Source organism: Leptonychotes weddellii, chromosome 5 (genome assembly GCF_054177405.1).
Source record: "Leptonychotes weddellii isolate Sample4059 chromosome 5, ASM5417740v2, whole genome shotgun sequence".
NCBI lineage: Eukaryota > Metazoa > Chordata > Mammalia > Carnivora > Phocidae > Leptonychotes > Leptonychotes weddellii.
This window is the reverse complement of record NC_138373.1, coordinates 146,047,234-146,068,950: the sequence shown is the minus strand read 5'-3', so window position 1 is coordinate 146,068,950 and position 21,717 is coordinate 146,047,234. Positions and strand designations below refer to the sequence as shown.

The window sequence follows — 21,717 nt, the reverse complement described above, 5'->3', positions numbered from 1 at the left end:
AAGCACCAAAAATTTGTTACAAACCAGAAAAAAGTATATGCAAACTTTATTCAATTTATAGAGAGGCAAATTGCTATTTATAATTTTAAAATTTTCTAATAAAATGTCATAGACTTTGGTTAATGACTAAGATTCTTTACTTGTTTTCATTATAATTAATATGTCCAGAACTTTAATTTTTAAAAATTTGACTATTGTTTCATGCAGAGGACAGAAGGTATTTTACATGGGATTTTAATTTTAATTTATATTCCTTAAATTAGTTCTTTAGGATTAGCAATGAATTGTTTTGATTCAGATATTCTAAGTGTATTTTTCATCTTTGAGCATATGATAAGATATATTTTATAAACTAAAGTGCAGAACCAGATGGCTTTATTCTGGTATGATACATGTTAATTTGTATGCCTTGTTTTCAACAACCGTGGGATTATGTTGTATCTCATCATTGCCTTTTTTAGACTATTTTATAGACAGAACTAGAAATTCTGGTTATATAAAGCTATTCTAGCACAGGCTAGAAAGTAGGTCATTGTGATGGGGAGTATACCAAACCACCCACTGGTTGCTATAGCAATGACCTACTTTAAGAAACTGTTTCTCTTGATTCATGTTGAAATCATCTGTTGGAAATGGTATAAGGAAACTCACTGCGTGTAACTTTTTTTTTTAGCAATAAATTAGTGATCTCTGGAGATTTTTTTTTAAGTCTTTAATATGTTTAAACTGAAGAAGTATATTTTCTTAACACCCTTTCTATTTTGAAGTGATGCAAATTAGTAATGCAATTAAATAACAAGAGAACTGTGGTTCTATATAGGTAATACAATTATGCAAAGAGATGTAGTGAGTTTTACTACTGTTTGGCCTTTAAAAGTAATTTGTTGCATGTAGTTAATAGCATTATTAACTGAGCCTCCAAATGGGTATAGTAATATGCCATATTAAGAGAAGATCTGAACATATGTTCCTGTTAAAAGTGTACCCTGTGTATTTTCAATGTATTATATTGAATTATTCCATTGAATATCGGATGCCTGTTCTGAGGCACATGTAACCGTAATATATAAAGGCTGAAATTGGTGTGTTCTCTGGAACACACTGAATCTGAACTCTGACAGAACTCACTCTTCCCAGTTAAGGGTAAAGGATGAAAGGTTAGATTTTATATAGCACCCTTTCAAGTAACACTATCCCTTCAGCACTGAAAAGAAATCTTGTATGTCAATGAGTTGATACTTTGAACCTAGGATATTAGAGGTTTCATTTTATGGTATTATCAAGGAAGAATTATATACTTAGAGATTAGTTGATGCAGGATCTTAATTGTACTATATCTTGAGATATATATAGAAAAGTTTTGTATCCAGTGTTAATATTACAGTGTTATATTCATTTCAGGTATAAATTTAGTGATTCAACAATTCCAGATATTACTCAGTGGTCATCAAGATAAGTGTACTCTCCATCCCCTTCCCTATTTCACCCATTCCCCCACCGACCTCCCCTCTGGAAGCCATTTGTTCATTCTGTGTAGTTAAGAGTCTGTTTTTTGGTTTGTTTTTTTCTCCCCTTGCCCCTTTGCTCATTTGTATTATTTCTTAAATTCCACATATGAGTGAAATTATATGGTATTTGTTTTTCTCTGACTGGCTTATTTCACTTAGCATTATACTTTCTATATCTATCCATGTTGTTGCAAATGGCAAGATTTCATTCTTTTTTATGGCTGAGTAATATTCCATGATATATGCATATCTGTATATCTTCTTTATCCATCTATTGATGAACACTTGGGCTGCTTCCATTGTTTGGTTATTGTAAATAATGCTGCAGTAAACAAGGGTGCATGTATCCCTTTGAATTAGTGTATTTTTTGGGTAAATAACCCAGTAGTGCAATTACTCGATTATAAGGTTGTTCTATTTTTAATTTTATGAGGAACCTCCGTACTGTCTTCCAAAATGACTGCACCAATTTGCGTTCCCACACCAGTGCACAGAAGTTCCTTTTTCTCCACATCCTCACCAACACTTGTTTCTTAAGTTTTTGATTTTAGCCATTCTGACAGGTGTGAGGGGTATGTCATTGTGGTTTTGTTTTGCATTTCCCTGATGATGCATGATGTTGAGCATCTTTTCATGTGTCTGTTGGCCATTTATATGTCTTCTTTGAAGAGACGTTTGTTCATTTCTTCTGCCCATTGTTAATTGGATTATTTGGTTTTTGGGTGTTGAGTTGTATCAGTTCTTTATATATTTTGGATACTAACCCTTTATTGGATATGTCATTTGCAAATATCTTCTTCCATTCAATAAGTTGTCTTTTAGTTTTGTTGATTGTTTCCCTTCACTGTGGAGTGGAGTGAAGAAGAGAAGTCCCAAGATGTAGTCCCAATAGTTTATTTTTGCTTTTGTTTCCCTTGCTCCTGTTATATACTTATTCATGTTTGCATTTGCCTTGTCACTGGGAAAGATATTCATTGAACCTTTGTTCAAAGTCACATGCAGGAGAAATTATGAATCCAAGACAATTATGCGTGTAGATGTAGGCATCCAACTAATTAATTGTCTTCTGTTCTCATTCCCAGGTATTTACATAGAAATATGTGTTCCTTTTTTTGGAAATATAAATTATTCCAAGAGGAGAATAATGATAACTTATGCTACCAACTTATGCTAATGAATATCTACCAAGTGCTAGTAATTCTACTAGGTGATTTTATAGTGTTTCTAGTTTTTCTTTCTTTTTTGTGTGTGTGTGTGTATTTCTAGTTTTTCAACAGTCATACAAGACAACTCTATGGGTTTTTTTTTTTTAATCCTGTTTCTAATCTTTTCAACAGATTGTATTGATCATATGATATTTGTTTGCCAAATGTAGAAACCAAAACACGTTAAGAAAACTGTATAGTTAGGAATGAGACACACATACTAATTTGGAATCCATCAGAAGGAGAAGGTGCTGTGTATATATGATAGCTGTAATGTAAAGTACAATGTGAACGTTTCTCTAGGATGAGTTCCATATGTCCTTTAATAGTTTAGATGATGGAGAAATTACTTTCAGTTGGAAGACTGAAGATTGGTTGTATATGAACTTGAAGAGATGGAAATTGGAAAAGGTATTCTAGGCTGAGGGAAGATCATGGAGCACATTCCAGGAGAGCGAAAAGAGTAGTTTGGTTTGGTGAGAAGGAAGGGGGAATAGTAAGAAATGAATCTGGAACCCTAAGTTAGTGGCTAAACAAAATTATGTGTTTTAGGGAATGAGTTTTTGAAGACCTTTGTACAGGAAAGTGTGCGTCAGAAAGATTTGGTGTACTGTATAAAATGGATTAGAGTGGGGAAGAGATGTTGGTAGGAAAATGTATTTTAAGACATTGCAATAAATAATGCCAGCAAGAGATAATAAGGGCTAGAATTATTATACCAAGAACAGAAGTGCTAGGAAGGAGAGGACCAAAAATAATAGATAACAGGTAATTGTGCTTATTATGGATCAGGCACTATTCTGAGAGCTTCACATATATTAGTTAATTTAATTCTCACAACATGCTGTGATATGGGTCCTATTACTATCCCTGCCATAAAGATAAGGAAATTAGAACTTTTCAGGATTGATTGAAGGATAGTAATTTGTTGCTAGAGTTGTTAAATTATGTGATATCCATGTAATGGAATACTATGAAACCAACAAAATTGATGCCATAGAGGTATGTCTCTTGCTTTGAAAAGATATTCACTCTGTATTAAACCTTGTTTATAGTAGATACAGTATTTCTCAGTTTGTTTTACTTTGAAAGAGTGTATGCTCATTATCAATTTTATACTTTTTATGAGGTAAAAAAAAAAAAAAGCCTGTTTCATCTTCAGTCCCACTCCCCAAAGGTAGCTATTATTAACAGCTTGGTAAGTATTCTTCTAATAATTTTCTTATGTACATATAACATAAGTAAATATGTGCAAAGTAAATTTTATTTTATGAAAAAAATATATGCATTTGGTTTCAGAAGTCACAGTGGAAAGGTACAATGTTCTTTTTTAAAGTATCTATATTTGGGGGCACCTGGGTGGCTCAGTCTTTAAGCGTCTGCCTTCAGCTCAGGTCATGATCCCAGGGTCCTGGGATCGAGCCCCACATCAGGCTCCCTGCTCCACGAGAAGCCTACTTCTCCCTCTCCCAGTCCCTCTGCTTGTGTTCCTGCTCTCGCTATCTTTCTGTCTGTCAAATAAATAAAAAAAATTTTTAAATCTTTAAAAAAAAATAAAGTACCTATATTTGAGTCCCCTGTACTTCTCTAATTTTTATGTGAAATTACAATGATAAAAATGATAACATCTGTGGAAGAAAAATATCATACTATGGAAGAAAAACACCATATTTAAATATATCTATTCCTTTGTTTTATGCAGTACCAAAACAAAACTAATTATTTGGTTGCATTTTCCATTGTAAGACATTACTTCAGTTCATATCATTCTCTCCAGTGTTTGGTTCATAGGGTGTTTATTGAAAAGTATTAAGAATGCTTAGCCTGTGAACAAGAAAGGGAAAAATAAAAGGCCAATTATTAATTAATCCAGGCTTGTTCATTTTATGCATTAATCAGGTTTTTTTTCTTTTCCCATTTTTTCCCATCTATCCTTGACCTGCTTGTACCATATGGAAACATTTCCATTCTGAAACTAACGGCACAAAAGAGATTTGAGAATTATCTCTGCCTTGGATTATCCTTCCAGGACATTTTAGTTTTGTACTGTTTAAATTTAAGAAAACTTAAAATTGCTAGTTCATTCAACCTCTTAATTTTTTATCTGACTGCTAGAGTGTCTAAAAACTCTTTTGCCAAGCAAATACATAAAACTAGATGTTTTGTAATAAACATTTATCACCAAACATGAAAAATTATTCATAGTTACGGATAATTTTATAAAATTCAGGTACTTTTGTATTGGTATAAAAAATAACAACAATCTTCTCCCCCAGAGTATTTGCACATTTGTAGTGGTAAGTTGAGGGTAGGGGTCAGTGTTAGGGCGATGGCTCCAAACCCAAACAGAACAGGGGTGAGGTGAAATATAAATGTGAAGATAGAAAGATTTGTTTCCTATTTGTTTAAAGACAATTTTGCAACTTCCTAAAGGTGATATGGTGGGGGATACCTGGGTGGTTCAGTCGGTTAAGTATCTGCCTTCGGCTCAAGTTGTGATCCCAGGGTCCTTGGATCAAGTCCCGTGTTGGCTCCTTGCTCAGCGCCTGCTTCTCTCTCTGCCTGCCACTCCCCCTGCTTGTGCTTTCTCTCTCTCTCTCTCTCTCTGGCAAATAAATAAATAGAATCTTCAAAAAAAAAAAAATAAAGGTGATATATATAGTCATGAGTCCTCATGAGTTCCCACACCCATAGAGATGATGGCTCCTAAATAGAAAAGAGTATTAAACTTGACTAGGTATACTGATGTCAGTAATAACTACAACTGTAAAAAATTAACAAAACTTTCTTGATGAAATGATAGTATCAGAATAGGCAAATGATCTGAACTGAACAGCCTCCTAGAATAATGGTGTCTGGTAGAACTTTCTGCAGTGATAGAAATGTTCTTCACCTGTGCTGTCCAATATGGTAACTAATAGGCACACATGTGGCTGTTGAGAGGCCTTGAAATATGGCAAGTGTGACTGAGAAACTGAATTGGTGATTAAATTTAAATGGCTATATGTGCATAGTGGCTACCATATTGGACAATGCATTTCTGAAATGTGCCTTTTCATTCGTATTAGCTTCTCCTCATAAGTAAACACAATCACTATTTTCAGAGAACACATGGCCTGTGGAAAAGGCAGACACATATTTAACCTTAAGTTCAGATACATGAAAGGAGCAAAGAGGAAATAAGATATGTCCAGCTGAGGGGAAGAGAATCTAGATGAAATGAGGCAAATAGTGAGGTTGAATTTTCCAGGGATGACCTCTCTTTCAGATTTCCTCTTGGAGACTGCTCCATTTCTTTACAATAAAAGATGCACAGTGAGCAGTCTTCTAGTACTACCCCAGAATTTCTCAACATACTATCATGTGTAAGCCTTGTTGGTACTTACTTCATTGAGAAAAGCCCACCTGTTGCATGGAATTTTTCTTTTTTAATTAATCTGGCGTTCAGAGTTATGCCACATAATTTCATGTCTATTTAATCAGTTTCTTTAATTAGATAAGAAACTTGAATATAGACATGTTTTCTCTCTCATAGATGATTACAGTATCCCCTAATACTCAAATTCTTAAATTATTCACTTGCTCAGAGTGATTAAATAGGATATTTCCATTTTTTTCAGTAGAAAAATGTTCTAGATTTTTCAAGGTGGCTTTTCTGTTTGAACTTGAGTTCATTTCATCAATGAAACAGTGAAATCAATTCATTTAATTTATATAATTTTTATGTTTACAAATTAAACCATGCTAACATTCACTCACTATTATTTAATGGAAGTTAGTGATTTAATTTAGGAATTTCATTAAAATACTGAGAAACTTGTGTTGTAATAAGAAAATTGTAAGTATGATCTCTGGAAACAGTAATTTACAGATCAGTTAGAAATAATAAGATAATAAGAGGTAATAAAATTATGGGGTTGGCATGTCAATTTTTAGAATAACATGATTTTGTAATACTTTATATCTTCTAAGTATACATGTTTAAGAATTTTAATAATATTTTTCTCTGTAGATTTTTGCTTCAATGTCTTGAAGACCTTGATGCCAATCTGCGAAAATTAAATTCTCGTTTGTTTGTGATTCGTGGACAACCAGCAGATGTGTTTCCCAGGCTTTTTAAGGTAATCTGAAAAATCTTTGCATAAAATAATAATCTTTTTTCAGAGAAGACACATATTTGATAAGTAAGGTATTTGAGGTAATTTAAAGTATGGGAAATATAAGTATTTTTAAAAAAAATTTTGTTTTTTTTTAATTTATTTAATAAAAACTTCACATGGTAGAATCAGACAGCGAAAAAGTGGTTTACAGTAAAAACTTAAATCTTACTTCTGCCTTAAAGTGCTAGTTCCCCTCCCAGAAGCAACAGCTACTACCAGTTTCTTGTGTATGCATTAGAAATATTTTTTGCATTAATAAGAATATATATGTGCATGTGTCTATATATACATATATAAAATACCTGTAGGTCCATCTGTGTATATAAATTTGCATTTTTGTGTATGTTAACATCCCCTTCTTAACAACCAAGATAAGAACGCACTATAGGGGCGCCTGGGTGGCTCAGTCGGTTAAGCATCTGCCTTCGGATCATCAGGTCATGATCCCAGAGTCCTGGGATTGAGCCCCGCATCGGGCTCCCTGCTCCACGGGAAGCCTGCTTCTCCCTCTCCCACTCCCCCTGCTTGTGTTCCCTTTCTCGCTGTGTTTCTCTCTGTCAAATAAATAAATAAAATCTTGAAGAAAAAAAAAAGACGCACTATATTTTATACCATCTGTGCCATGCTTTATTCATATGGCCATGTATTTTAGAGGTTGTTTCCTACTGCTCCCTCAGTCTTTTAAATGGCTTTGTAGTATTCCATTGTGTAGGTATGCTATGATTTCTTTAACAAGCTGTCTACTGAACATTTGGTCACTTTCCACAGGCTTTTGCTAATACAAATAATGCTGTCAGTGAACATCCTTGTCCAGATACAAATATCTTTGCTCACATGTGCTAGTACATTTTTGGCATAATTCTCATAAGAGAACTTTTTAGGTCCAAGGGCTATAATGAACAACATGCTACTAATAATACAAAACTGTAGTTTTGTGGGGTTTTTTTTTAACTTAAGGAGAATCTTAAATCTCCTGGTTTTATGTCTCCCTTCTTTTTCTTTTTTCTAAATGAAAAAATTAGTCCTGGAGAGGTTAAAAGAGTTGACTAAGGTCATACAGCTAGGTCATGGAAGTACTCAGACCAGAAGGTGATTCCTGGTTATCTCTTGTTTATCCATCCCTTCCTCTTTTCTACCATTAGAATTTCTAATGTATATCTGCCTTTTTTTTCTTTTTTTTTGGCAGCTGTTTGATTCATCAATTTTTTTTTTATAGTAATGTTCCTATTTCTAATGCAGAAGAGAACAGTTCCTTTCCCTGAATGAAAATGTCCCCAGTGCTGGGAGTCAAATAAACTACCTAATCTTTTTCACTGGTATGAAAGAAACCTTTAATGTTTAGGATTTGGCTAATGCAGCAGTTTTGGCTAGTGAAGATTTACTTTATCAAAGCATGTTTTACTACTATGGCTACTTAGAATCAGAATTTAATCTAGGTACCTGGATGAATTCTGAGTAAAAAGCACATCAGAAACAATGGTATAATAGTTTATCAACAACTCATGAGTGTAAAAGTGTATGTATCTCTAAATCCATGTGGTATAAGTAAAATGAATCCTAAGAGGACTTTGTTGCTTTAAAATAACAAAGCTTAAACAACAAGTGTTTAAGAATATGGAGAAAAAGGAACCCTCTTGCACTGTTGGTGGTAATGCAAACTGGTACAGCCAACTATGGAAAACGATATGGAAATTCCTCAAAAAGTTAAAACTAGAACTACCCTATAATCCAGTAATTGCACTACTGGGTATTTACTCAAAAAATATAAAAGCTAATTCAAAGGCATACATGCAACCCCTACATGTATAGCAGCATTTTTTTACAATAGCCAAAGTATGGAAGAGTCTAAGTGTCCATTGACAGATGAATGGATAAAGAAGTTGTGGTGTATATATACAATGGAATATTATTCAGTCATAAAAAAGAATGAAATCTTGCCATTTGCAACAATATGGATGGAGCTAGAGAGTATAATCCTAAGCAAAATAAATCAGAGAGACAGATACCATATGATGTCATTCATATGTGGAATTTAAGAAACAAAATAAGGGCGCCTGGGTGGCTCAGTTGGTTAAGCGACTGCCTTCGGCTCAGGTCATGATCCTGGAGTCCCTGGATCGAGTCCCGCATCGGGCTCCCTGCTCGGCAGGGAGCCTGCTTCTCCCTCTGACCCTCCCCCCTCTCATGTGCTCGCTCTTTCTCATTCTCTCTCTCTCAAATAAATAAAATCTTTAAAAAAAAAGAGAGAGATCAAGAAACAGACTCTTAACTATAGAGAACAAACTGATGGTTACCAGAGGAGGGGTGTGGGGGTAAGGGATGGGTGAAATACATGATGGGGATTAAGGAGTGCCCTTGTGATGAGCACTGGGTGATGTATAGAATTGTTGAATCACTACATTGTACCCCTGAAACTAATATAACAGTGTATGTTGAATATATTGGAATTAAAACCAAAAAATAAAATAAAATAAAGTCACAAAACTTACTTGTTTTAAAAAAATTGTTTTAAGGTAGCAAATCTTTTATATTCTTAGTTTTAAGTTTTCTTCTACCTAAATTAACATTATTGGATTAAACTACCCACCATCTTTAGATGCTATCCCGGTCTTTGTCAGTTTGGCAGAGAAGCAGTGATTTCCACATGGGCCATAAAATACAGATACATGAAACACATAAGGCATATAGAGTGCTTACCATTTTATTCTGATTTTTCCTTGGGCTATGTACTATGTAAAATGCCACTTATGAAAACTTCCTTTCAGATTATATACTATGTTTAGAGCCAGAGAGGGAATTAATTCCTTTTTTTAAATTGCGTTGATGTTTTTATTTTTACTTTTTGTTTAGAGGTGCTACATCCATGTGTTTAAAAAAGAAAAAAAGAGCCTAAAAGGATATACAATAAAAAGCAGGTCTCCTTCCTACCCCTTCACCCTCACATACCCGTTTCTCTGAGGGAAAAGTTTCTTTTGTTGGTAACCAGCTGACTCATTTACATTATTGTCTCTAGTTTTATTATTCTAGTACAGAAAATAGAATTTTTAATAGGTAAGTAATCCTATTTCCCACATGGAAGGTAAAACTGTTTTAGACCTGATAACAGTGCTTTAGTTGATTGGGATGGTGAGAGTGGTTCCAGTACTGATGTCTAGTATATATCTTCTCCTCTCTATAGCATTCACTCATTCTGTTTATATTGAGTAGATTTAGGGATGAGGTCAGAGTATTTTTATTTTTTTTATATACACATATTTACATATATGTCTGATAAACTGTTGTTTTCTGATGTGTTTTCTACTTAGAATTTTTCCCAGTTAAATTCTGAACTTAATATAGGACTTTTTTTTTAACTTCTTTTTTTATGTTCTGAAGAAATGGTAAACTTAGCAGACACTAATGTAGGCAAAACTTGGATATGCTATTAATCATATGAATCTTACTTAAATTATTATTATTATGCAGTTAAATCTTGCAGCTTCCACATTTGGTGCCAGAACGGTAAGCTACCAAGACCATATACATTCTGGGCCCAGCAGAAACTTTTAATGAAGAGTTGAAACATTAAAACATTCTCATTATATTCAAGAAACAGGGACTAAAGTCTGTATAGATGGACTCACTGAAATGTAACAAAATGTTCTGTTCAAAATCTTAGAATAAATCAAAGAACATCTAAAGCCACTAATATTTCACATGCATAGAATTTGTATTATGCTTTTTGAGTTATTTTGGATTCTTGCCTTATTATTTTATAGTACATGCTCATTTGAATAAGAGAATTCATTCAGCAGGTCTTGACTGAGTGTCTACTCTGTACAAGGCAGAGTTCAAGGTGGTGCAGATATATTAGGGAACCAAAAAGAAGATATTCCTACCTTGGCAGAGCTTATATGATAGTGGGAAGGAGGCAGATAATAAACAAGTAAATATGCATGTCAGGTGGTGCTAAAATAAAGTGTGGAGTATTAAATGCCAAGGTGAGGGGAAGGTAATTACTTTATATGGAATCATGGAAGACCTCACTTCTAAGATGACATGTAGCAAACATGTGAAGGGACTGAGCCATGCAAATATCTGGGGTGTGATATTGTGAATTCACAACATTTTGCACCTTGTTCCATCAAAAGGTCGCATTTAAATCTGGGTTGGTCATATAACTTATTTTGACCAACTGACAAGGAAGACATTGAGTTCCAAATTCTAAGCTTCAAGCAACCTTGAAGCTTCTGCCTTTGCCCTTTTGGAATGCTTCTTGTATTATGCAGGGAATATGGACTAGAATATCAAACTGTGGGAGACCATGTAGAGATAGAAGGCCAGTCAACAGGCAGCACCAAGATCTGAGATGTGGGAGAGAGATTATCTCAGATCCTCTAGGCCCGGCCAAGCTGTCAGCTGATTGCAGACTCATAGGTGAGTCCCAAGTGAGACCAACAGAACCACCATCTAGTTAATTGACAGACTTGTGAGAATCTGTCATTTTGAGCTGCTAAGATCACTGCAGCATGGGGAAAGAATGTTGCAGGCAGAGGGAGCAGTAGTTACAAAGGCCTTCATGTGGAAGTGTGCCATGACTTGTTTAGGAATAGCAAGAAGGCCAGCATGGCTAGAAGCAGTGAGTGAAAAGGAGAGAAAGGGTCAGAGAGGTTGCAAGGAGCCATATCATAGGACTTTATTTATAGACCATATTTAAGAGTTTGGCTATTACTCTGAGTGAAATGGAATCCATGGCGATTTTTGAGTAACATGAGTGACATGATTTCACTTACATTTTCTTTTCTTTTTTTTTAAAATTTATTACTGAAGTATAATTGACATACAGTGTTATATTAGTTTCAGGTATAGAGCATATCGATTCAACAATTCTATTACTCGGTGCTCACCATAAGTATAGTCACCATCTGTCACCATACAATGTTATTACAATATTATTGATGATATTCCCTATGTTGTACTTTTCATCTCCATGACTTACTTATTTTATAACTGGAAATTTATACCTCTTAATCCCCTTCATCTATTTTGTTCATCTTCCCACCCACGTCCCCTCTGGCAACTACCAGTTTGTCCTCTGTATTTAAGAGTCTGGTTTGTTTGTTTGTTCTGTTTTGTTTTTTAAGGAAATCATATATTTGCCTTTTTCTGTCTGACTTATTTCACTTAGGGTAATAGACTCCAGGTCCATCTATGTTGTTGTAAATGGCAAGATTTCATTCTTTTTTTGTGACTGAGTAATATTCCATCATATATGTGTGTGTGTGTGTATATATATATATACACACACACACACATATATACACACACACACACGCACGCACACATACTACATCTTCTTTATCCATCCATCTATCATTGGACACTTAGGTTGCTTCCATATCTTGACTATTATAAATAATGCTGCAACAAACATAGAGGTACGTATATTTTTTGAATTAGTGTTTTCATTTTCTTTGGGTAAATACCCAGTAGTAGAATTTCTGGATCATATGGTATTTTTATTTTTAATTTTATGAAGAACCTCCATGTTGTTTTCCACAGTGGCTGCACCAATTCACTCCCATCAACATTGCATCAGGGTTCCCTTTTTTCCGTATTCTTGCCAACACTTGTTATTTCTTGTCTTTTTAATACTAACCATTCTGAGTGGTGTGAGACGATATCTTATTGTGGTTTTGATTTGCATTTCCCTCATGATGAGTGATGTTGAGCATCTTTTTTTTGTATCCGTTGCCCATCTGTATATTTTCTTTGGAAAAATGTCTATTCAGGTCCTTTGACCATTTTTTAAATTTAAGTCTAATTAATTAACATAGAGTATATTATTAGTTTCAGAGGTAGAGTTTAGTGATTCATCAGTTGCATATAACACCCAGTGCTCATTACATTAAATGCCCTCCTTAATGCCATAAGAGACTCTTTTTTTTTTTTTTTTAATATTTTATTTATTTATTTGAGAGAGAGAATGAGATAGAGAGAGAGAGCATGAGAGGGGGAGGGTCAGAGGGAGAAGCAGACTCCCTGCTGAGCAGGGAGCCCGATGCGGGACTCGATCCTGGAACTCCAGGATCATGACCTGAGCCGAAGGCAGTCGCTTAACCAACTGAGCCACCCAGGCGCCCCTCCATAAGAGACTCTTAACTATAGGAAACAAACTGAGGGTCCTTTGACCATTTTTAATCAGATTTTTTGGGGGGGATGGTGTTGAGTTTTATTAAGTTCTTTATATATTTTGGATATTAATTCCTTCTTGGATGATATATCATTTACAAATATCATCTTCCATTCAGTAGATTACCTTTTTGTTTTGTTGTTTTCCTTCATTGTGTGAAAGCTTTTTATTTCGGTGTACTCCCAGTAGTTTAATTTGCTTTTGTTTCCCTTGCCAGAGGAGATGTCCATAAATATGTTGCTAAGGCTAATGTCTCAACAATGAGAAGAAAGTGAATATGCCACAAAATCATAGGTGGTTGTTTTTTTTTAACCTGCTAGAGAGTTGAGGACACAGAGAAACCTAAATAAATTCCATAAAGAGATGAGCTTTTCATAGGAAAGAGACTCATGTCTATATCCATGGAGGCACAGCAGAAAAAGAAGGGAATCCACTATAGTTGAGAGTAAAAAGAAACCAGTCAAAATTTACCAAGCTTTTCACGGTCATGCATGGACTGACATGGCAGATTAGAATTCCAGGAAACCCTGGTCACAGTCAAGTTCATACGCACTCTCTAGTTCTTTCCTACAGTATTTTTGTGGAGTACCAGTGGCAATATACCAAAGGCTGGGGCAAGGCAGAAGAGCTGAGAGAGATCCCTCATTGAAGTGCTACTGGGCATTCACTTAGTGCACAGTAGCAGTCCACTGAAGCTGGGACAGCAGGATGTCTCCAGACACACAGCAGGACAGACAGAAAGATGTCTTCAGAGGTTCAGAAAATTGGGGGACAGGGCTGGAAAACAAAGAGAATTCCCCATCAGCCATAGAGCTGATGGGTAGACAACAAAGCAGAGAGAGATACATAGTTTGTAATGCTATTGACTGGGCTGTAAAGCCATCTAGAATCTTGTCTGTACTCAAATCCTGAGCCCTGTTGAAAAGTCTGGATCCTACCCTCAAAATATTTGAACCCCAGTGGTGAATGGAATTTAACAAAAGCAGCAACAAAGCCAAGCCCCACCTCAATTACAGACTACAGTAATTCAAATTCTAGCAGTAAGAGCCAAGAGTATGTGCTTTTTTTAGAGATAAATATTATTTGTTCCATCTCTCTTCTTTATACCATTGTCTGTCATATAATCAAAAATTATGAAACACATGAAGAAGCAGGAAAATGTGACTTGCAATCAAGTAAAAAAAAAAAGAAAGAAAGAAAAAAAGAACAGTAGAAATAGTCCCACAGTTGATGAAGATGTTGGGATTAGAATAAAGGACTTTACAATAATTATGCTATAGATATTAAAGAATCTAGTCAAAGGTGAAAAACGTGAATAGAAGATAATGTCAGTATAAAAATGGAAACTATTAAAAAGAAGGAAATGAAGAATTCATTCAGTGGGCTTTTCCAGAGTAGACAGAGCAGAAAAAAGATCAGTGAACTTGAAGACTGGCAATTGAAATTATCCTAACTGAAGCACAAAGAGAAGGAAGTGTTTTTAAAAAGGGAACAGAGTGTGACACTAACCTAACATATGTAAAACTGTAGACCTAGAAAAAAAAAGGGGAGAGAGATTGGGACAGAAAAAAAAATGTTTGAAGAGATAATGATTAAGAATTTTCTAAAATTGGGCGCCTGGGTGGCTCAGTCGTTAAGCGTCTGCCTTTGGCTCAGGTCATGATCCCAGGATCCTGGGATCGAGTCCCACATCGGGCTCCCTGCTCGGCGGGAAGCCTGCTTCTCCCTCCCCCACTCCCCCTGCTTATGTTCCCTCTCTCACTGTGTCTCTCTCTGTCAAATAAATAAATAAAATCTTTAAAAAAAAAAAAAAGAATTTTCTAAAATTGATAAAAGATATCAACCCACAGTGTCAAGAAGTGTGACAAAACCCCAAACAGCATAAATATAAAGAAAACCACCTCTTGTCACATCAAAGTCAATAAACTGAAAACCAAAGTTAGAAAATTTTATAAGTAGCCAGAGGTGAAAAGACCTATTCAGGGAACCACAATAAGAATGTTGGTGGCTGGGGCACCTGGGTGGCTCAGATGGTTAAGCGTCTGCCTTCGGCTCAGGTCATGATCCCAGGGTCCTGGGATCGAGCCCCACATCGGGCTCCCTGCTCAGCGGGGAGTCTGCTTCTCCCTCTGCCTGCCACTCCCCCTGCTTGTACTCTCCCTCTCCCTCTGGCAAATAAATAAATAAAATCTTTAAAAAAAAAAAAAGAATGTTGGTTGCTTTTTTTTTTTTTTAAGATTTTTATTTATTTATTTGAGAGAGAGAGAATGAGTGAGAGAGAGCACACATGAGAGAGGGGAGGGTCAGAGGGAGAAGCAGACTCCCTGCTGAGCAGGGAGCCTGATGTGGGACTCGATCCCGGGACTCCAGGATCATGACCTGAGCCGAAGGCAGTCGCTTAACCAACTGAGCCACCCAGGCATCCCTATTGGTGGCTTTTTTAATCAGAAACCATTGAGTCCAGACGGTAATTGAATGCCATCTTTAAAGAACTACACACAGGACCCCTGGGCGGCTCAGTTGGTTGGGTGTCGACTCTTGGTTTAGGCTCAGGTCATGATCTCATGGTTTGTGGGATTGAGCCCCGCATCAGGCTCCTCACTCGGTGGGGAGTCTGCTTGAAAGATTCTCTTCCTTTGCCTCTCCCCTCACTTGCGTACTCTCTCTCTAAAAATAAATCTTAAAAAAAAACCAAAACCCTACAGACAACTTTGTTAACTTAGCAAAAATATGCATTTAAAAAAAAAGAGAAGCTAGTGATGCCTGGGTGGCTCAGTCATTTAAGCATCCAACTCTTGATTTCCGCTCCGGTCATGATCTCAGGGTAGTGAGATTGAGCCCTGCACCAGGCCCCACATTCAGCGGGGAGTCTGCTTGAGAATTTCTCTCTCTCTCTCTCTGTCCCTCCCCACTGTTCTCTCTAAAATAAATAAATAAATCTTTAAAAAAAAAAAAAAAAAGAAGAAGAAGAAGGTAGTCTAAGGCTATACCACCCTGAACTTGCCTGATTGTTTGATCTCAGAAGCTAAGCAGGGTTGGACCTGGTTTGTACTTGGGTGGGAGACTGCCTGGGAATACCTGGTTCTATAGGCTCAGATAGATGATGATAGATAGATAGAGATTTAAAAAGGTAAAATGAAGACATTTGCAGGCAGACAAAAACAGAATAATTCATTTCCAACAGATCTGTACTGTAAGAAAGACTAAAGGAACTTCTGCTAGGTGAAAGGAGGTCATTCTGGATGAAAGACAGGATCTGCAAGAAAGAGGAAAGAACACATAAATATATGGGTAAATATAAAAGACCAACTTTTTAAAATTTTTAGTTATGTATATTTATATATTCTATTTTCTTTAAAAGACTATTGACAGGTTAAAACCAACTAATAGCAGTGAATTGTAGGAGATAATATCAATATTAAGGGGCTTGTAACATATATAGAAATAAAATTTATAACAGGATCACACAAGATGGGAGCAAAATAAATACAAGTATCTATAAGTTCTTACATTATTCAGTAATAATATATGATTTGTAGGTAGACAGTGATAAGAATGTACATTGTGATCTAAAATAGCATAAAGAGCTATTTCAAAAAAGTTAATAGAGGAGTTTAAAATGGAATACTAAAAATATTTGACTCATTTAAATGAAAGCAGATAGGTAGATTTAAGCTCAACTATATCAATAATTTTATTCAGTGTAAATGGTCTACTTTAAGCTTGCCATTTAAAAGGCACAAGTTGTCAGACTGGATAAAGAATAAGCAAGAGCCAACTATATGCTGATTAGAAGAGACATTTTAAAAATATGAAGAAGGGCACCTGGGTGGCTCGGTCAGTTAAGTGTCCAATTCTTGATGTTGGCTCAGGTCCTGATCTTAGGGTCCTGGGAAGGACCTTGGGCGCCTTGCTTAGCGGGGAGTCTGCTTAAGGATTCTCTCTCCTTCTCCCTTAACCCCTCCCCCTGCTCTCTCTTGCTCTAATTCGCTCTAAGATCAATAAATAAATCTTTAAAAATATAAATAAATAATAAAAATAAGAATATGAAAAACAGGAGATACAGGTTTCCAGTTATGGAATGAATAAGTCACAGAAATAAAAGGCACAGCATACGGAATATAGGTCATGATATTGTAATAGTGTTTTATAGTCACAGATGGTAGCTACATTTGTGGTGAGCATAGCATAACATATAGAGCATTTGAATCACTATGTTGTAGGTCTGAAACCAGTGTAACATTGTGTACCAACTCTACTAAAAAAAAATTTAATAAACAGTTTGAAATAAAAAAGACTGAAAAAAAATACTTTGCAAATAGTAAGCATAAGAAAGTAGAATTCAAGACAGAATTACCAGAGATTAAGAGCAATCTTACATCAAGAAGATATAACTATTATAAATGTGTATGTACCAACTAACAGCATAAAAATATGTGAATCTCAAACTAACTCTTATTAATAGAATATACAAAAATTAATAAAGATACAGGTGATATGAATAATGCTATCAACCAATTTGGTATATTGGTATTTGCAGAACACTACACCCCAAAACTACACATTCTTTTTTAACGCATATGAAATATTCACCGAGATAGACCATATGTTCAGCCACAAAACATATCAATAAATTTCAAAAAACTGACATCTTATAGAATATATTCTTTGACTTCAGTAGAATTAAAATGAATAGCAACAGAATTGCAAATATTTATAACTGCTCATGAAAACTACACAAAAATTTGTGGGATTCACAACATACTTCAGTTAAAAAATAGTGTTACTATTAGGGTAATTTCTTTAAAATATTAAAACTCAACTTGCCATTAAAAAAACATGGGATTCAGCTACAGCAGTGCTTAGAGAAAAATTAATAGCTTTCAGTACTGTATTAGAAAAGAAGGAATCAAAGAACTAAGCTTCCATCTTTTTAAAAAGTAGAAGACAAGAACAAATCAAACCTATAGTATAGTAAGTAGAAGAAAGAAAATAGAGGAATGGAAATCAATGAAACAGAAAGCAAACAATAGAGAAAATAAATTGCAATAGTCAATTTATTGTCTCTCAGCTCTAATCCACCCTTCTACATCCTGCTTTGTGATAGTGAAGCTGGATGCTGTCAACATTTCTCCTTTGTCAGCTGACTTGATACTAGGTTTTGTCGAGAGATGGTGGTGGTTCTCTGCAAAGTCATAGTAGGACAGAAGGGGCTTTCCGTTTTGGTAGCCTTGTGCTTTTCGCTTTTTTCTTGGCACACTAGCTGGCAGTTGAGCATGTGGGAGACCCAGTAGTGTTTACCTCAGCCTCCCTTCTGGACAAGCCCCAGTCTAACCACACCTTCTGGCAAATTTCCCTGCCCCTTGATAGGCCACTTCCACAGACCAGCTCCAGCTTACCTACACCCTGCAGCAAGTTTCTCAGCCACCCAGTGTGCTGTTCCTATGAACCAGGTCTGGTTTTGCCCTTTGGCAAGTTCCTTCCCTACAGGGAAGGTTTTGTGTTACTGTGGCAGGAGAACCCATGCATTGAGGTGTGAATCTCAGTGGAGGGTTCTTTTTTTCGAAGTTCTTAATTCTCTATTTTCTTATTTTCCCTCCATTTAGTGGTGGTAGTAGTGTTCTGCAATTGCTAATTTTGGACACCTTGGACAACAGACGCCACATAATGTAATTCTAAATTTTCTAATAGCCACATTTAAAAAAGTAAAAAGAAACAGATGAAGTTAATTTTAATAATATATTTTACTTTTTAAAAAATATATATATTTTATTTAACCCAGTATATCAAAATATTTTCCTTTCAATATAAAATTATTAAAATTTTAAGCTATTTTAACCTTTTTTCATGTGAAGTCTTTGGAATCCAGTGTATATTTTATTCTTAGAGCACATCTCTCTTCCAACTAGCTACATTTCAAGTGCTCAGAAGCCACTTCTATGGCTACTGACTATCTACCATATTGGAAAGTGTAGCCTTAACTCCTCTTTTACTCCTTGTCATTGTTGACCACCTTTTACTTGCTAATAATTCTTTATATTAAATTTTCCCTGTTCAAATTTCTGATGTGGTTTCTGTTTCCTGACTGAACCCTGATTGATTCAGTCAGCAAAGCCAAAAGCTGGGTCTTTGAAAAGATTAAATTGATAAACACTAACAATCTTGATCAGGGTGAAAAAGGGAGAAAATCACTTTTATCCAGAAAAAATGGGGGATATCACTAGAGATTCTCTAAATTTTAAAGGCATAATAAAGGATATTATAAACATATTGCCAATAAATTATGCAACTAAGATGAAATGATGAAAACTTCTTGAAAGTGCAAGTTATAAAATTCTCAGGAAAAGAAAAGAAAAAGTTAATAGCCTTATATCTCTTAAAGAAATTGAATTTATAATTGAAAGCCTTCCCATAAATAAAACTCCGGGCCCAAGAAGGCTTTAGTTGTGAATTCTATCACATATTTGGGAAAGAAATCATACCAGTTTTATAACACTTTTCAGAAAACATAGGAAAATGTTGGGAACACTTCCCCAAAACACTTCTTTTGTGAGACCAACATAACTCTAACAGCAAAACCTGATGAAGAAATTTTAGGAAATTTTAAGGAAAAAAAATAGCCAAATGTCCTGCCAGAAACAGACTCAGATATCCTTAACAATATATTAACAAATTGAAATTAGCAATATTTTTAAATAATACTACATTAGTTTAGCCCAGGAATACAAAGTTGGTTCAACATTATAAAAATCAATTAAGGTGATCCTTCCTATTAATAGAATATAGGAAAAGCTATGATTATCTCAATAGATGAAGAAAAAGCATTGGATATAATTCAACATCCATTTATGATTTAAAAAAACTTTAAACAAACTAGGAATAGAAAATTGGTAAATGTAATTTGATAAAAGTTGTCTATTAAAAACATAGTGAATGTCATTCTTAATGGTGAAATACTGAGTGCTTTCCACCTAAGATAGGGTGAAAAGCAAGGATATAAACTTTCACCACTAACTGAAAGTCTTGCCAGCATAATTTGGGAAGAAAAAGAGTAGATAGATAATTAGCTTAACACCTTACCCTCATCTCCATAGTCTCTATCATAGCATTCTGTTTTTTTCTAATAGTTATTATGTATTTACTTTTTATTTTTATTTTACTTATTTATTTATTTATTTTTTAAGATTTTATTTATTTATTGACAGAGAGAGACACAGCGAGAAAGGGAACACAAGCAGGGGGGGTGGGAGAGGGAGGAGCAGGGAGCCCGATGCGGGGCTTGATCCCAGGACCCTGGGATCATGACCTGAGCCGAAGGCAGATGCTTAACTACTGAGCCACCCAGGCGCCCCTGTATTTACTTTTTAAATTTACCTCTGTGTCACCAGTCTTCCTCAGTAAGCTCCAGGAGGGAGGGACCTAGCATTGTATCTGGCCTGTAATAAAGATTATAATATTTGAGGGCGCCTGGGTGGCTCAGTTGGTTAAGCGACTGCCTTCGGCTCAGGTCATGATCCTGGAGTCCCGGGATCGAGTCCCGCATCGGGCTTCCTGCTCGGCAGGGAGTCTGCTTCTTCCTCTGACCCTCTTCCCTCCCGTGCTCTCTGTCTCTCATTCTCTCTCAAATAAATAAATAAAAATCTTAAAAAAAAAAAAAAAGATTATAATATTTGTTGTATAAATGAATACATTTAATGTTTGGGGAACCTTCTCCTCCCTAGCTTTTCGTTTTTCTTCGGGAGAGATATTCACTAATTTATCCCCCGGGAAGAAGTGAAAGATTTCATTGGTGAGTTTAGTAAAAGGAGCTAGGTGAGTATAGCTCAGATTGTACCTTTTCTTGTCACTTACTGAGAGCACACATCCTATTCTCTTCTCCTGTGTGATAAATTTTATGGGGGTAGCCCATACTGCAGGGAAGGGGATGCTTATCGTTGGGTGGATAAATCTGTTTAATTCAGGGGTAAAATATTAGCAAGCTTACCTGCCCATAAACCTAGTATGTTTTCTCCAATTCATCTTTACTAGTAATGTGGTCTACATTTTGATCTTTAGGTGTCTGACTTACGTTCTCTTCCTTTTCAAAAGTGTTAACAGACTTATCTTAAACTCTATCATCTATCTAAAAACTAAAAAATTATTTATCAAAAAAATCATAGAATTGCAAACTACTATTTAGGAAAAAAAGTTGTAACATATATGGCAGAGAAAGGTTGCTATCATTAAAATATAAGGAGCTCTTACAAGTCCATAAGAGAAAAATTCACTGCAATAGAAAACCAAGCAAACATAACCTGCAACTCACAAAAAAAGAAATATACAAATGGCTAGTAATAATAGCTGTCATTCATTGAACTGTATACTATGTCCTTAACAATTTACATGCATTATCTCATTTAATCTTTCAGCAACCCTGTAACATAATGATTTTTTTTTTTCATTTTACTGTAGCAAACACATAGTGTTTATTATGTGCTAGGTACTCTCTAAGCACATTACTCACATTCTACCCATTTTATAGATGAAGAAGCAGGCATGAAGAGCTTAGCCATTTGTGCAAATAGTTGAGCCAGTCTTTGAACTCAGGAGGTCTGACTTTAGATCCTATGTTTTTTAACTACTACTCTATACTGCTTCACTATAAAACAAATATAATGCTTTCCTACTTTTAT

At 35.3% G+C, this 21,717-nt stretch overlaps 1 protein-coding gene and 1 pseudogene across 4 annotated transcripts in view; both read left to right on the top strand.

Moving 5' to 3' along the window:
* The window catches only part of CRY1 (cryptochrome circadian regulator 1), a 98,405-nt gene that overhangs the window by 45,595 nt on the left and 31,093 nt on the right, over nucleotides 1-21,717 (top strand). For all 4 annotated transcript variants that reach the window (XM_081822355.1, XM_081822354.1, XM_081822356.1 and 1 more), the window contains exon 2: nucleotides 6,726-6,834. In XM_081822355.1, coding sequence (XP_081678481.1) covers nucleotides 6,726-6,834 — 109 coding nt within the window. The remainder of the gene's footprint in view (nucleotides 1-6,725; nucleotides 6,835-21,717) is intronic.
* On the top strand, nucleotides 16,022-16,138 carry LOC115940176 (5S ribosomal RNA; annotated as a pseudogene).